General features: G+C 37.7%; 1 protein-coding gene across 4 annotated transcripts in view; it reads right to left on the bottom strand.

The window, feature by feature from the left end:
• DDC (dopa decarboxylase) overlaps positions 1-17,736 on the bottom strand; it is a 64,664-nt gene that overhangs the window by 23,458 nt on the left and 23,470 nt on the right. For all 4 annotated transcript variants that reach the window (XM_026038361.1, XM_026038362.1, XM_026038364.1 and 1 more), the window contains exons 3-7: positions 16,407-16,520; positions 15,591-15,710; positions 12,148-12,282; positions 8,670-8,813; positions 1,818-1,884 (exon numbers count right to left, since the gene is read on the bottom strand). In XM_026038361.1, coding sequence (XP_025894146.1) covers positions 1,818-1,884; positions 8,670-8,813; positions 12,148-12,282; positions 15,591-15,710; positions 16,407-16,520 — 580 coding nt within the window. The remainder of the gene's footprint in view (positions 1-1,817; positions 1,885-8,669; positions 8,814-12,147; positions 12,283-15,590; positions 15,711-16,406; positions 16,521-17,736) is intronic.

The following is a 17,736-nucleotide window of genomic DNA, read 5'->3' as shown; positions in this document are numbered from 1 at the left end:
CCTTGTTAATTTACATTAAACCAAATACCTTAGAGATTTTCTTTGATGTTATTAATTTAATTTGAAATTAGGAAAATAGAGATGAAATATTTCTACCACTTGGACTTCTGCTAATACATAAAGATGTGTGCATGCATACTTTTCTTCCTCAGTTTCACTAATGGAGTGGAATCCCTAAATATTTAGATTTATTTCATTAACTAAGATACAGTACTAAATAATTTTAAGGACTATTAGAAAATACACTTTCAAATTGTATCTAAAGATGTAATTATTCATTTCTATGTTAATAAAATGTAGCAAGAAGAGCTGGAGTTTTAGCTGTGCTTGCCACTTTCAGCTCACAAATAGTGCACAAGCATTTCTAAAACAGGTTTCCATATCTATATATACGTGCATGTATATACATATACATGCACATATATATAATACATATTTATGCATGCTTTTGAACTATATACAGCAAAATCTATTTTGAGGATTGAGACACTTATCCAAGAGCAAGCACTGAAAGATTAAGAATGTGTTAGTTTTGATTACTCACTGAACGGTTTCTGCAGAAATATTTTAGCATATGGCTCTCATTTATTCTCTGTGATTTTCTAGTCACACTCTGCTACTGATCACATGCAGAAGTTCACATGGTAACACATTCCAGCTAGGAGCTAATGACTGAAGCCAAACATAGTATCGTTACCCAAGTCACCAACAACGCTGATGCACATTTTTACATAGAGGGGCACACGTATTCAGATCTGTGATTGGGCACTAAGTTTATGTGGAAATTTGTGTTCATGTGAACTATATTTATTTCTTTTTCCATAAATGTCTGGCAAACAAGAAAAGCATTCTGCAGTGTGCATAAAGGCTATTATAAGGCTTATGAGTTAGGGTATGGGCAATCTTCCTGCTGGTCCTGCACTACACAAGCAGAAAGTCAGGAGAGCAACTGACGAACCACTTAAAAGTGCTGGTGTCACTGTTTCACTAGGTCAGGTTCATGGGAATAACAGCAAAATCACTTCTACCTCCCAAGCAGAATATGAAAAAAATATTTTAGAGAGGAGAACTAGGAATCTCTGATGCTTGTGCTGAAAGGGTGAAACAGAGAAAACCTACTGAAGCAAGTCACCACCATGCAAAATCCAAGTGTTTTAGGCCCCACCTGTGTGAATAAATAAATGTCAAATCTTGACGTATTTCTGTCAAGCTTCTGCCTGCTTCGAGCTATAAATTGCCATCTCTAAATGTGCAGTTGAACATATCTCGTGTTCTTGTCACACCAGTCAACAAGTGTGCTTCTGACCAAGCTTTTGCTTGCCATGCTAGACAGCAACACAGAAATGGTTACGATGAGGCCATGACTCAGTCACTGTGTTAAGCATCCCTGCACTTGTCTTGCTTTCTTGCAAGAAGAAGGAAGTAGGCGATAGAAGGTAAAATGTTAAGGAGAATATGAATGGTTTCAGTGCATGTTTCCCTGCTGTTTATAGTCATTAGAAACAAAGAGAAACAAAACACTTGATGCAGAGAACTAGAGTTCAGCCATTCCCTGATCTTTCCCATTGCTCCAGATCCTCTTGTAAGTAAAACAACTTGAAGTGTTACAAATGGAAGCACTTACAATACATTGGGTTTTTTTTTTTTTTTTTTTCCCTCACTGGAAGTAGAAAAATATCCTTGTACCTGAAGGTTTCGTTTATATAAGTAGCTTTGTTGAACTTGAACAGTGACACTGCACAGTGCTGGGGAAGTGACTCCCTATGGCTTCAACTGATATCTGCAATTTTAGAAAGCAGCAGCAGACAAAGACTTACAAAGAGGACCCAGTTCTAACAGTTTGTCAAAGGAGCAGCACGGGGTGGTTCCAAGTGTTGCACAAAACTGCAAAGGCAAAAAACCAAAAGCAAAAACATTAACAAAACAGGTCATACAGCAAAGAAAATTATCAAGTGAACGAAACTGTCCACAAGGACAGCAACAAACAGGAATACAGATGACTTAGGACAAAATTTACTGATTTTAGCCAATATCTACCCTTCAGTGGAACATTTGAGAATCTACTTTTTTTCCCAAGGCTCCCATAAGCTTACATGGAGATGAACATATAAAAATACGTTATTATTATAAAACTGATATTATAGTCACATCTATTAGCGTCATATTTTGCCTATATTCTATGTGTCTCACATGCTTCTCATGTAAATCAATACTAATCTCACACATGCAGTTATCATCAAACTCATTTGCAATTTATGCTCATACAGGCAAACTTAGAACATGGGCAGCTGTGAAGACACTGAGATTCCTGTTGACAGTTGCCCATTAAATGTTAGAGCTTGAATTAAAGAGCTGAGGCTCTGACCTCAAGAGACTTGTAGCTGATTTATGCTGAGAAGACCTGCAGGCTGCAACCTGTTTGTTCACTGTTAGGCACATTTCCAAGTAAGTTTTTCCCTCTCAGCTTCATCCTAAAATTCTGAAACTGTGCTACCCTTACGCTGTTCATTTCTTATAAGAGACATCCTGCTGTATGACCACAGTGGGCCAAAAGCAGAGTCAACATAAATGCTGGGAGAAGTTTCATGGTCATAAGAGAACGTAACTAGGTGAGAGTGAGTTCTGAAAATGTATTGAGAAGAAGCAGATAGAATTTAATCCAGAAAACAACTATCAAGTGCAAACAAATGGACATTATTTTGTATTTTGTTAGTCATGTCTTAAACATCTAGGATCATTCTTGAAAATAGCAATAAAACCTGGGACAGATTTGTGCCTTATACTGAATTTATATATAATAAAAGACACTTTACAGTTTAAACAGAAAAAGTATACTTTTTTTTTAACTAGGATATTGAAGTATTAAGGCATTAAGTCATTTCTACCCGGTGACACGCAATGCCATACCACAGCCAGGAGATGCCTACAAATATTTCAAATGCACAATGTTTTTTATTTTTGTACTTGTGGTTACCTTTTAAGAAAAGCAAGGAATTCCTTGATAGTACCTGTCCATCTACTATACCTTTCAAAACACACACATTCTTTCAAAACAACAAGTTTTCTGTGATGAAGAAAATAAACAATGGTGCTAGTATCAACTTGTCTAATAAATAACCCATTGCTATAGGTAAACTCTGTCTCTCTTAAGTATTCTTGTACCCTTTCAAATGCATCTGCATGTACAAGATATTGTGCAATATATCTCAGAGGTATTTTAAAGTCTGTTCCCATGGAGAGCTGAGTATTTCTGCTTAATAGGAAGTATTTGGACAGTGCTCAATTCATTGGATATTGGACTGTTAGAGGAAGTAACATCCCAGCTTTGTGTAGGGAAGGACTGATTAAATGTAGTCATACAAAATCTGGAAAGCATTTTAGTTCCAACGCTGCCCATATTCCCCCAGATCGATCACTGCACCAAAATTAATAACTACAATATGTAATAACTAAATGTTTCATTGCATCAATAAAAAAAAGTAACAGGAAAAGGGATTATTAAAATAAGAAAGCGCCAATTCATATTTTTTTTTCCATATCAAGTAATTAAGAATGTCACCTGGAAATAAATGCAGTTCTGAAAATCAGAAGCATAATGAACACAGAGATAATAAAAATTCACCTACGCTTGGCCCTCCCATATTCCTCAGACAAATGAAAAGGGCAGAATGTTAACAGTGCTTGAGGTAGGTTTATGACCACTCCGGAAGCTTATTCATAATTTAGTTGATTTAAAAATAATTTAAAACATTAAAAATATTTTTAAATGCAGGATGTATTTTTACTGAGGAATAGGTTTGTATTTTTACTAGCAGAGCATGCATATAGGAAGCAATTAATAATACATTTGTTGCACTGCTGCCTCCCTGAAATGCTCCTACAATCAGGAAAAACCTACATTTCATCTTTAGTTGAACTACTGATCTAGAAATAGGAGCACAAAAGAACAGAGGAGACCATGATGAAAATAAATCTAATTTTTCTGTATATATATAGAAGAATGATGGTTCACCCATTGCATTGGAAAATATTGAAGTGTGTTCCAAAGTCTTAGCTCTGCATGCATACATTTTATCATAACAAATGCTGGACTTTCTAGCGATACTAGAGCACAGTTCCCTTGGCCATTCCATCGATTTAAAAGAAAAAAAAAAAAAAAAAAAAAAAAAAAAAAAGAGATTACTGCACAATTTCACAACAGAAATGACAAATTATTGACATTAATGCCATACAGCATTCTCTTAATCAATGTAAGGAATAGCTTGTTTTGAGAAGGGATTACGAGAGTTCAAACACAGTTAAATCAATGGCTTGTTCTGTAAATTACACCTCAACCTCTAAAATAATTTTGTTGTCCCCTCTGCAGGTGTCTAAGCCTCAAAGCCGCTTGTGCTAATTCCCAGAAACCCCTTGAAGCGACGGCACCTGCTCCTGCCGGGGCTGTCCTTAGCCCGCCTCGGAGCTAACTCAATTTGCAGCGCGCACAGTGGCCGCGTAATCACATTGGTGCAAGGGGCCGGCGATGGGCCTGGGGGCTCAACAGAGCACCAAGGAGAGGTCGAGATTCTCAGACGTTTCCAATGGAAAACCTCCTACCACCTTTTTTTTTTCTATTAAAAAAATAAAGTGGTAAAAAAAGTGTAAAAGTTAAAAAAAAAAAAAAAAGAAGTGGTCCTTTTTTCTTTTTTTCCAGAAAAATAAGATGAAAAGATGTGGACGCATTTTGTACAGTTTTGCCATAAGGTATTTCATGTGTAATTAATTAAAATGAGACTGTGTTTAATGCTGTCTCATTATTTTCCCTTACTCAGTTGCTTGCCAGCTTACGCTCATCAGGGTGACTGTGGCTTTAAAAAATGGCAATAGCCTACTAAATCACCACCCACTATCTTAGGAAACCGTAATAATTCACAAACCGTGGGGCAAGAAACACCGCCCTTGAGGTCTGTGTATGTCTCAGAGGCTGCTTCTTCCAAACAGGAATCTGTGGTCAGGATCTTAGTGTTAACTCCTACTGAAATGATGGCTCCTGTGTCGGTCTGATGCAGATTTATTGCTTCCCGTGCGAGCCTAGATACAAACAGGCTGTTTCTTCATATCCTGTAGCTCATCACTCAGAAGAGCCATTCCAGCTCCAGTCAGGGGGGTTTCACGCTGGGTCTTTGTTCGGCAGAAAAGGGATCATGTTACCACAGCATTGTAGTGCATGAAGCCGTTGAAGGATATGGCACCATATATGTGCCAGCTGCTGCGGTGGATCAGGGCTGATACATGGAAGACCCTGTAAAGCCTGCAGGGCACTTAAACACGTTAAAGCGAGCTATGCTTCAATGTAGTGGACCCTACCTCTGAGTTTAGAAGAGCATAACGCAGTGGTCGCTGTATTTAGGTATCCTGGTCAACATTGACATGATGCAGAGGTCTCGATCAAGCTGAGAACCAGGGGCCTATGTGCTTAAGCATGTGCTTAACCTCAAGCAAGTGTTTATAATTAATGAAATGAACACGACTGCAACATGTGCTTTAAAGCTCTGCTGAATGAGGGGCCACGTGAAGAGCTGGATATGGGCCCCACTTGGAAATTACTACTACTGTGTATATTGTGACAGCTCTGGTTCCTCCTCATGCGGTGCGGCCCAGTGCAAAGTTTGCACACTATGTCCTGCTTCACTATATCAAACTAAGCCCGTGCTGCAATTTCTGCAAAAGAATCTTGCAAGAAAAAAATTAACCCAAATCTGAATTTGGAAATAAAGAAAAGAAATGAGAGTAGAGGCCTAGCTACATCGCTTCAATTTGGCAACAGCTTTTACTGAGAGAAGTGATAAGTTAATAGCATTATAAGATATTGATGGTGGACAGGAATTCAAAGATGCTCTTTCTAAAAACAATGCCCTCTCCAGCCCCCCAGCTAAAAAGACTGTTTACCAAACTTCATTTATATGAAAAGCAAGTCTGTAATTACCAGATTGCTCTAATGAGAAATCCTGTTTCACATCAAGCCCAGCAAGGAACCCTTCCCCGACTCTCCACTTGCCTCTGAAAGAAACGCATTTCTATCAACCTAAGTATGATGATTCCCAATTTACTTAATATGAGCAGAAAATCAGGCATATAAAGCATCATACTTTGCTTGTATCTTGATCTTCTTTTTCATCCTCTACAAAATCATTTTTCTGATAAGAGAGACAGCCTCAGCTTGGAGGCAGCCAAGATCTCTTTATTAGCAAGGTTCTCTCTGCATTCACCAGCCTCTCCAGGCAGAATTTCTTCTGTTAAACTTTTTGCTTTGATGTTGAATCTCCCCTGTTAGCAAAGTAACAGCGAATGCAGGGAGCAGGGAATAAAGTGGAGTAAGGTGTTTCCTTAGCAATGTGCATATCTTTGTCAGGAGACCAAAATAAAACAGCTCCAAATTACTCAAGAACAAAAGAAATGGAAAGGCTTTTGAAATCCGCAAGCCAGAGAAGGGAGCCCTAATACAGTGCATGAACTGCTGCTCAGCATGACAGAGAATTAACACACCTTTTGAATTAAGAGGCCAGCCATAAGGATAATGAGATCTATTTTAATCTAAGCTGACATGTTTCATGTATACAAATAAATGGAAGACCTGGCACAGGCCATATTAACTCAGACTGAGCCTGTGCTGCCTTTGAAAGACTGTTTTGTACAGCTAGGCAAACACAGGAGGGAAAACAACAGTTAAATCACCCTTTTTTGCTGAATGCATAAAGTGAATATTTGATTTCCCCTTGCTACACAAGTAAAATTAACAAGAAATGAATATTTATGAGGGACAACTTGCATTTTTTGTTAATGGGTATCAGATGAGCAACAAACCACATTATCTTTGTTGTTAGTACATGGAGAGGGCCGTACTCGGTATGTTGTTAAGAAGAAAAACAAAACAAAGAAACACAAATCAAAGAAAAACTCAGAAAACAGAATGGTTTAAAACAAATAGTAAGATAATTAAGTTGGACCTGATACAAAATATTATGAGCTGGTATAATGCAGCAGAAATGACATATGGATTGTGGTACATATGCACTTCCCCAGACACAGCCAGGACAATTAAGTTCATTTATGCAGCCCTAAATGGGCATTTAGGATGCGCTGTCCCTTGGTCACAGCCTTACTGTGTTGGAAAGGACTGAGCACCGTGGTGTGCTCAGTCATCCCAGAGACTCACTTGTTCCAGACAGGCTAGAAAATGGCAGCAAACCACAGCTAAGAAATGTGTTCCTCACCCCAGCCATCCTCCTACTATCTAAAACCAGACATTAAAGATTATTAACAAGAAGAAGAATTTTTTTTTTAAAGGCCTCATGTAATTTAAGCTTCTTTGTCTCATTTGGCATTTACTCATGACTATAAACAACCTTAATCTGCTAAATATTCTGAAGTGTTCACAGAAACTCATTGGCTCTTTTGAATATGTTACCACATGAAAGAAAAGAAACTACTACTGAGTCAGATATGACTTTTATGAGGAGGGAAAAAAAGAATATATTTTATAGCACTGCTATTTAGATATAGAAATTGTTAAGAGTAAAAAATATTGTATTATAAATAGCAGTTTGTAAAGTTGCTAAATGCCAATTTAATATGTTATTGCTAACATATTATACCTGTATATAAATCTATACCTATTATGGTCTATGTGAAGTATTGCAGAAGTACAATGCTTAGAAACGAGCAGAGCATTTTACTCATGATGTACAAGCACACAGAGTTTACTTGCTCCGTGAAAAAAACAAGTGGTAGTCTCTTGTTTTAACTTGAAATACTAAGATGGTGCTCTGAATTGACAGGAGGAACAGATAATGATATATAAGCAAATAATTCTTTTGAATCACACATTTATTATAGTAGAGCCAAACTTCTCAATTTTATCCAGTCCAAGACTGTTCTGTGTCAAAACCTGGGGACTATGAGCTCTAGCTACTGAGATGGAGACCAGATGGCTTCTGCTGCACTGCTGTAGCCTCTGGAAAGGAAAGTAGGTAACAAAAACTGATGGCACCTGGAACTGCCACAAACACATCAGCTATAGCTCATCTGTTAAAAATAAGTCACATACAAATACCTTTTGACAAAGTATGATCTTGCCAGTATTTGGGGTAAATTGTGAAGCTTCATTTCTTTGCGAAACCAGGGAGAAAGGGAGACCTTTGCTTGTTGAATGATGGCACCAATTAGTATACTGTTTGAAAATTTGTTTGAGGTGTAGATTAGAACTTAAAGAACAGAGGTACAGCCTTATGACAGAGGCAGTTAGAATTCAAGAATTAAGAGACTGTAACATAGCAGGATTAAATGTAACTACAAATTCACTCACATCTATTTGGCTGTCTAATCTAACCTGAACTCCTTTTAAAATATCATTTTTCTTAGAAGTGCTACCAATTGCTCAAATGAGTTTCTCCTGCTGCAAAGAACTGCCTCCTACACTTCGAGAATTCCTCAAATTATTTTCCTGCATGCATAAATACCTAAAATGACTCCAGCAAAGCTCATGTGAGTGAAGAACATTCACAGAACCCATCCTGATATCCTAGTTAGCCTGCCCATTAATTCCTGTTAGGGATGAGAGCATCTACTCATCTCAGAAACAGCCTATCTAAAGCAACATATCCACTGACAAATTAAAACCCAGTACTTACAAAGAATGGGATAAGACCAGCAGCTTTGTCTTCCTCCAAAACTTTCTTTAGAGCTGAACCACAAACAGTAAATCTTTCATCCGAAGGAACACTTTTTATCTTCACACCACTGATTAATGCAGCCCTTTCCACAGACGAATGGGCCTGCAAGGAAGCGGATAAGTTTTAAGGCAGCCACCTACTACTGGTATGTAAAACATTCATTTGAATTTGAAAAAAAAAAGAATAAAAGAATAATTTAATTCAAATAAAGCAACATCTGAGATCCTGAGGCTGTTGGTGGTAACAAACATTGTAAGACTTGCTCTGTCCCTTTCTCTCATACTCATTCACCCTCACATCCCCACCCCCAATAGTAACTCTGAAGTATTTCTGAAACCATTGCTAAGGTCTCATTCAGACAAGAGTCCAATTAACCTTAATGAGAGCTTTAACTAACATGCTCTCAGAATTAGGTTGGATTGATAAAGAGCTTCAGGATTTAGCTCCAAATCAACCAAAAGACAGTCAGCCTGCTTCATAATGATCTAGTTTCTCAAGAGAGTATTTTCACAGTGTGCAGGTTTGCTGAACTATAAAAAAAGTGTATGTTATAATATAGTTTAGATTGAAATATTTTCTTGTATTATTATTTTGTTTTAGATTACTTGCTGAATAAATCACAGTCTCAGTGAATGCAGTCTCAGTGAATGATTCCACTTACAAACTCTTTGATTTGGATACCTCTCAGATAGTTTTTTAAAACACAAAGCATATTTCTTTACAGAAGAATAAAAATATTACTGTGGAATTCCTTAATCCTTAACACATCTCTTCTCTAAAGAGTATGAAAAATTGTATTTCTGTTAATAATAAAAGGCCAATTTAGCCACAAAATAACTCTTTTTTACAGCATGACTAAAAAAAAAAGAAAAAAACTATTTTACTTTCCATCTTACAAGATTTCTTTAATTACAATTAATCTCAGAGAACAAAATTCCCCACCTATTCATATCCTTTCTGTTCTCATTTCTAATCTTCATGCCATCCTAGTTGGTTCTTGCTAGGGCCTACAGCAGCACTTCCTAATTATGTTATAATTTAACATAAATCATTGAAAAGATTAATCTAAACTAGAGATTCAGCAAAAGAGATGACGTTCTTGCCTTTCAACTTCATATATCCCTGAAATTATTCCTTTTAAAAGTAGAATTACTATTAAATTTTATATCTCAATTGTGCCTTTTGTCAAAGTGCCATGGTAAACTAATGAGGCACCAACTTGAGAAAACTTGGAAGTCAAGTTGTGAAATAGAACTGGCTTTTGAAATGGAACACAATACATTTACCACCACAATATCATGCTTTATTTAAGTGTAAAATGGGAAGAGATTATTTTTATAAGCAATTTACACAGGGAAGGGATTGTAAATGAGCAAACTCACAAACTAGCAAAAAATGAATAAGGCTGCTTTATAACATTTCATACTGCCATTCATACTCTTAGGGTTAAAACCACAAATATGCTCTTGCATTACAACAAATCTTTAGTGTCGTGTTGTCTTGTGGAATTCCTAGTCCTCAGCAACGTGCCCAAGAATATCCTGCTGTCCTAAGAGAGAGCAAGGTACTAAAGAGAAATCTGCAATATCACTGGGCACTTACTTAAGCCAGCTGAAGGAAAAGGCAAAGAAGTTTTGATGAAGTGAATGACCTGAGTAAATTTCAGAATACCAAACAACCACCCCAAATTCTGTCCTTGTTCCACACGGTCAGGTCTCTCCTGAATGTCCCTCACAGCTCCGGGGTGCAGTGTCCTGCACAAGAAGAGCCTCAGCCAGGATAAGTCAGCCACTGAAGAGGGTCAGGGATCCTTTTCAGCTGTCTCCAAACCCACAGGTAGTCATTGGGAAAAGCCTCATTCCCAATTCTGCTCTGCGCTCATCTATACAATGAACAGTATCAGTGGGATAAAGATTCTCTTGAAATGTCTCAAAGTTACGGTGGTCTCCCAGGATATCAGAGGCCTAGCTTCAGCTCTTTGCTTCAGATATCCCTACTACCCAAGTTTTTGCGTGCCTCCTAATCCCTTCTTGCACTGTTTTGCTCTGCCAGTGCATGATTTTCTCTCCGAAAGGAGGGCTTAGGCTTTCTTTCTTTCATGGATTACTGTATATGAGTCACACAGGTCCGTTCTTAACGCAGGCGCACCGGTGAGCTCAGCAACAATCTTCCCTGAAAGGTCAGCAATATCTTAAGGCGAATCCTTCTGTAAACAGCAAAGCCTCTGACCTTCAGTGCGCATGAGAGCCTGTCAGTCCTCATTTCAGGTCAGCCACTTACAGGGGGAAAATGGGAAAACAAATAACAGGGCTATGTGCATCACTGGGTCAGAGTTAGAGCCCTGGGATCAGCGATCTGCGCAAAAAAAGGGATACACATTTTTGGTGTCTTTCGAAAGCAGTAACCTCTCCTGATACTTTATTATTGTGACTGACTCATTCTCACCCTACAAGCATAGTCCCCTTTCCTACTAGCAAAGAGCAAGAGTACTTTTTAAATTGCTGTCCTCCTTAACGTACACTTAGTTTAGTAAATCAAGGCAAACCTGAAACCTGCCTGGTTCACCCTGCAAAATTAGACTTTACTTCAAACTGAACGGCACTACTAAGAAAGTTCCTTCAATCATTGACATTTAGATAAGAAAATGTCACAGCTATTGAGAAAAGCAGCGTTGCTTGGCCCTTCAGTAGGATTAGAGTTTTAGACATGTAGGAGCAGCAGAACCTACAAGACTAAAATTTGCTCTCATTAGCAGTAAAAGCCTCTCATGGTCTCAGCCTGCTGAGAATTCAGCCCAGTTCAGTCTGCTAAATACCACTCACAGTCAGAAATCAAGGATTATGTTTGCTTAGAAGATTTCTCAGCTACAGTGACACATGCATATTTTAGGACCCTTTTAAAAAGAATGTTTTCAATTTTGTCAAGTATTATGACCAGTTTGCTTTGTACTCAGGCAGTAGGTTTGTGTGTGCATACACTTGCATACATGCAAGCATACAAGGGGTGGATATATTTATGTATATTTATGTATATTTATGTATATTTATGTGTGCGTATGTGTGTATAGGGGAAAATTATGTGTGCACATATGGAGACACATGCCCAGGTCTGACAATAGATGATCTAGATTCATTAAACAGTTGAAAGAATCACCTGAACTCAAGTATATATAGCTCAAATGGACTTCTTTGCAGAGAAGAAGCAAAATACTTATGCGACACTGACCTCTGGAAATTTATTCTTTGTTTTACAGCAGCACACATGAGACTCCAGTACATCAGTAATGACATATAAAAAGAATAGAAAAAAAAAAAAAAAACCTAAAAAAGGTCTTTCTCCAAAGAGTTCATACCTGCCAATCAGGATGGCTGCAATTAATAAGTATAGAAAGTATAGACCCCATGCTTCCAGGTCTATGTTTTTGAGAGGTACTCACCTGATCCGAAGCATAGGCCACCAGCCTGCCCATGATTTCTGCTTCTGTTACCTCAGGCTTTTCTGATTGCACCCTTCTAATAGTTTTTGTTCTTGCAGCAAGCAGTGAAACCAGTGTGGCTTCACTGGCACTTCCCTGTAGGATCAATCAAAGGAAGGTTCAACAGGAGGTTCCAGAAGAAAACAGTTGTTCTTATTTCTCTTACTCTAAGCCTCCACTCGTTGTCGAGACAATTTCATGCACTCATTCTGGCTGCTGCTGAGCACATTATTATTAATGTGTTAAATTTCTAAAATAAAGTAATTGCTTAGGGTCTGCCAGTCTTCAGTGTAGAGAGGAAACCATATCCACAAAGCAGTAAGATCATCTACATATCCTCAGCTTAGATAACCAGCTCCTCTAAAAAGTGTTTTTCTAGCTGACAAAATGTGAGATGAATCCAATCTGATGCATGTTTCATGAAAAGAAACTTCTGTCATCAGATCTTTTGTTAGCAAAGCTGTTTCTCACATGCTCAACACAGTGATATCTAAGTAATGGTGAAAAATGTTTGTATTTCAGGACAGTCTAGCAAGCTAGAATATAATTTCTATTTAGTGTCCAGTTATTTGAAGATATCAAGCAGGTATGAAGAAAGGTTTATATCCAAGAACGTCACCTATTAGCTCAATTATAAAAATGCTGTGTCTTTCCAGTGCATATAAGGGATATGGACAAAAATATACAGCTGAAGCATATTTTAAAAATTAAGGTATTAATTTGATATTTGCAAAATTAAGTCCCCATTGCTTGCGATTGCCTGGATGATCCTGGGAAAATCACAGGCAAAAGAGTAGGGTCAATCTATGAGTGTCACAAAATGTCCTGGCATCCCACTGGCCTGATGCCTCGTTAGCTTAAGCAACAGCCCTTGTATGAGTCTCCTTGTGTGGAAACATGGATGAATGAATGAACCTTGTCTTAAGGAGGTGGGACACAGCCTTAGGATGCCTGAACCCAGTAACTAGGAAACACATTTGGATGTCGCAGTAGAGACATGGGCTCTTTTTCACCTTGCCTCAGTTTCTGCTTGTCACCTCTTTTATACTAAAGCTGACAGTGTTCACAGAACTTGGCTCACAGGGCTATTCTCTACGCTTGGCACCAAAGTCTTGCACTGAATATTTTGGGGGTAAAAAATGCCTTGGTTCTTTGCTCAGCTTACCGACAACAAAAATCATTTAGACTTGCCAGACCTGTGATAGGTTGAGTCTTGTTTTGTGTCACCCATAAAACACTGTTTCTTTGCAAAGCAAGAAAACCCTTTTAAAATTCAAAGTAAAAGCATCTTTTTCAGCAGTTTATCTGGAATGAACAGCGGGATACCTATGTGCTATATTCAGACAAGCTTTGGAAAGCAAGTCGCTTTCTCACTCATTTGTAAAAGATATTTTTTCCCCCTCTCGAAAGCTGTACCCGGGATTAAGTGAAGGATGATGATACCTTTCCTTTCACCGCGGGCAAACAAAGGTTGCCATGGCAAGCGGGCTCAAGTGGCGGAAGAAATATCGGAGAGAGCTGATGCTCATGTCCACCAGAGCCCTGCACCGAAATTTCCTTTCATCTTTTGCCATTTTCAAGTGTCATCCTGTACGCAACAAAGAGCTTCATATTGACATCGACTTCCAAATGTAATTAAGAGCCAGTTTTCGAAGGCTCAGTTTTACCCAATGCTGCAATAATTACTTGGTATTTACCACGGGAATGACTGGCAGTTTCACACACTTGTGCTGTCTTTGCCTCACCCTCTCTTGTGTGTATCATTATTGTTTCAAGAACAAGATGTTCTTGAAGATCTACAGCGCAAATGGCTTCATCATAAGCAGGAGCACAGAACACGTTTCGATTCCTGAAAGTGACTGGTATCTGATGAAAATTATGGGCAATTGGTGTTGTCAGTCTCAAAGGGCAATATTTCCTGCTGATAATCATCAGGCATAATTGCTTGCTTTCACTGGGATAACATAAATGCTGCTGAGACACATGACAAGAGCTTGATTTCTTGAATAAAAAAAAAAGAAAAAAAAGCAGACTCATTGTAATGAAAATAACAGCAAGCAGGATGAGTAAGGAGTTACTCTGGATATACAATGGTGTAAGTGGAGAAAAAGTTTTCATTAGGTCATGGTAACAGTTTAAATTCATACTTGACTTCGAAAATGTGTGGCAAAATTCACTGGAACATTCTGTTTTTGAAGTTGAGATCAATGAAAGAAGCACCTACTTTTAGCATGTAACTCAAACCCATTTAGAGGTCTATTTTAGAGGAACATGTATTGTACCCTGTCCTTCAAAAAATAGACTCCATAGATTATTAAAGCAGCACAGAACAATTATTTAAGATTTAGTCTTCATCACTATAAAGATCTGTTTTAAATAGACAAATATTTGTTATTTAGATTATAATTCTATTATTAATCTATATTAATTAGATAATATTTGTCATATTAATTAGATAAATGTTTGTTCTTGCATTTGCAGAAAGACTATACACCAGTAGAGAAGCATCTAAACACACAGTATTGCTTTATTATGTATTCAAGCTTGTCCACTGACAATATATTCCTTACTGTATGAATTTTGTGCTGTTTGGAAGCTGCAAGCTTTCATTAAGCAGTCAACTTTTCAACAGCTTGGGAACTTTTTTTCTATTTTGGGTACCAGAGTTCAGTCTGCAGTTTGTATCTAAATCCTTCAGACTCTAATTTTAAGCAGCTTCATTTTATCATTATATGCCAACATTTTGTTTTGTTATAGAAGGAAGACTTCAGATTAATCCAGCTGCTTTAACAGAGATTGATAAGAGTTTCTACTATACTATTTTTTTCCTACTTATGGTAGATTCTCTGCTGTCTTTCTTACCCATTGCTTGATCTCTGACGTTTTTTATTTACTATTTTCATGAAAAAAGGAGGGTTGTTTTGGAAAATGATTTAAGCAATGCTTGATCATGTCTAAGGTGAACTTCATGGAAGCCTTTCTAATCCCTTTTCATGGTGCTTTAATGTCTTCTGTCACTGCATAAATCCTTCAGATAATTTCTTTTTGAGAAGTTACGCTCGATTTTTGGCCATGCAACATTCCTTAAGAGTGTTGATAAGCTTCTCTGTGCTCACTTTTCATTCTACTGATTTTTTAACATTATAGTTTGAATGATAAATCCAAAATTGGGCAGTAAAGTTAGCCTACTAACAAACTTTCGCAGAGGAGAGAATTTGAGAATCAAAAAATTACAGCCATAACTGGTTGTAACCACCTATGGATATTCTTATAGTATGTCAATCTAAAAATCTAAAAGGAACTCAGGTTGCAGCAAAAATATATCTTCCCTTTATTAATGTGTTAGTATGAAGCTTCTGCCAAATCTTAACTACAAATTCACCACATATTCTGTCCTGTCTTACCTGAATGACGCCTCCACCTTGTCCATCCTTCCCAGCTAAAAACTCTTCAGGCAAATTAATCATCTTCCCTAGCCAATCCAGCACGACGGTCTCCAGCTCTGTGCAAGCTGGACTTGCAGCCTGTGTTGAAAAATGAAGCAAAGCGAATGACCTTGCTAGACCAAGCAGAGGGGTAGGATCCACCAGAGGAAGGGCATTTCCCTTTCTGTCTTGGCTATGGAGATAGAGACTAGTTGAACAACTTTACCAACTAAATTAGGGATGTGAACGTCATTTTGTGCATGGTATTCTTAATATATATTAAAAAATCTCGACATAGGATCTCACATAGAACCAGGATTATCCAATGTGAAACCTAGGATTTGCGCCTTGCATATTTTTTCACATCAGCTAGCAAACACTTTTGAGAAGAGCTCATCCGAACTTGATGTGTGTTTGTTTTTCCCAATACAATTTTCCATTAATGCAGATGATAAACAAAATCATAGCACCAGGTGATAGGCAACAGTCATATTATTTAATGAGTTATCAGTAGGCCTGCACTCGCTTCTTAGGATTATTATGGGTCCAGAAATGCAGGTGCACGGGTGCTCTCACTACTAATTCTAAATGCTGGTAGCAGGCTTTTATTACTGGATATGTTCAAGGTTTCTATGTGAAAGCACTTAATTACACAAGTAAATTTGTCTGTAATAGCCTTGTGACTTCATTGCTATTAATCAATCATTTATTTTAAGAATGTTACTGGAATGTTTAAAATGTTGACAAGGTGAAGCAGCATTACCCCACAGCAGTATCTACTACCAGTAGACTTACCCATGAGAAGCCAACACATCCTATTCCACCACACAGTATATCTGCAAGAAGAGCTGGGAAAGAACTGGCTGCAGGGAAGTAGGCAAAGAAGTATGGACTGTGCCAGTGAGTCACCTGTATTAAGAGAAAAAGAGTCATTTTCAATTTCTATGGGAAACAAAGTGTCATGAAATCATGGAAGAATTTGAGACTGGTGGCATGGAATTGTCAACAGTGTTACAACACAGGTGTAACACTGGATCCCAGTTTTTAAAGGAGTCTACCTTCTAATATTTTTTCTTATTTTTTTAATGTTCCTTAGGACTAAAGAATTCAATTGAATTTATTTCTTATACCCTCCATCTCCCATCACCCCTAGAAATTCAAGTTCTCCCTTTGTCTGCCTCAAGGACAGGAATTACACAGGCAGTGTCAGTGTGTGTTTTGATGCTGGACACTGAGCTTCTGCCTCTGCTTTCCAGGACTCTCCATGTTCTTATGTTCTTTGATCTCTGTCATGAGGAGCAAAGGCATCTTAGCAAGTAGAGATCTAAACAGTTCCTCTATTAAAGCACCTTCTTACCCACATTATGGAGATATTTGTTTAAATTCAGACACTAAATTTAGCCAAGAAGCCCCCACCACAAAACGAAATAGTCCGTTAAGTATCCAATACTTTATCTATGGGAAATTACACTATTTTCTCCTACATGAAATGGTGATTTATGTACAATTTCAATTTGTATGTACCGTTATGAGAGAACATTCCAATCACTGCACAAAAACTAGTACACAACAAGAAGAATCATTTTGTGCAACCTCTAAGCAATTTTAAAGAATTTGTGAGATATTTGATAGTGCTCCACATTTTGAATCTAATAAAATCTGAAAACAGGAAATGGATTGCCATATTGCAATATTCGTTGGAAAAATAATGAGATATGATATGTTTAGTACAAAAGACATTCACATTCCAGATAAAGGCAAATACAAGAAAAATGAGCTTTGAGAAGATTAGACAGACTCAAGCAAGAATTCATCAGAATAACTATAAAATCCTTTGTCTGCAAAGCCAGACACATCTGAGTTTCTTAAACCTCGATTCTTCTTGCACTGTTTTTTTCTAAATACTGGAGTTCTGTTATAACTGGAGAACAGTAAGAGATAGCCCCAGCTCAGTGTCTTCCTTGCTGTTTTCTTCTATATTCCCATCTCAGATTAATTTTATCTTTCCCACTCCCCTCTCTCCCAGCCTGTGATAAGGTTTCTGGCTCTGGAGCTAACTCAGAGATTTCCGTACTGCACTTCTCTGCATGCTGCAGATAGCCCTTCCATTTCCTCTTCTAACTTT

This window comes from Nothoprocta perdicaria, unplaced genomic scaffold, assembly GCF_003342845.1.
Source record: "Nothoprocta perdicaria isolate Ctin4 unplaced genomic scaffold, notPer1 scaffold_209, whole genome shotgun sequence".
Taxonomy (NCBI): Eukaryota; Metazoa; Chordata; class Aves; order Tinamiformes; family Tinamidae; genus Nothoprocta; species Nothoprocta perdicaria.
The sequence above is the reverse complement of the archived record's forward strand: the minus strand, read 5'-3'. Positions and strand labels throughout refer to the sequence as shown.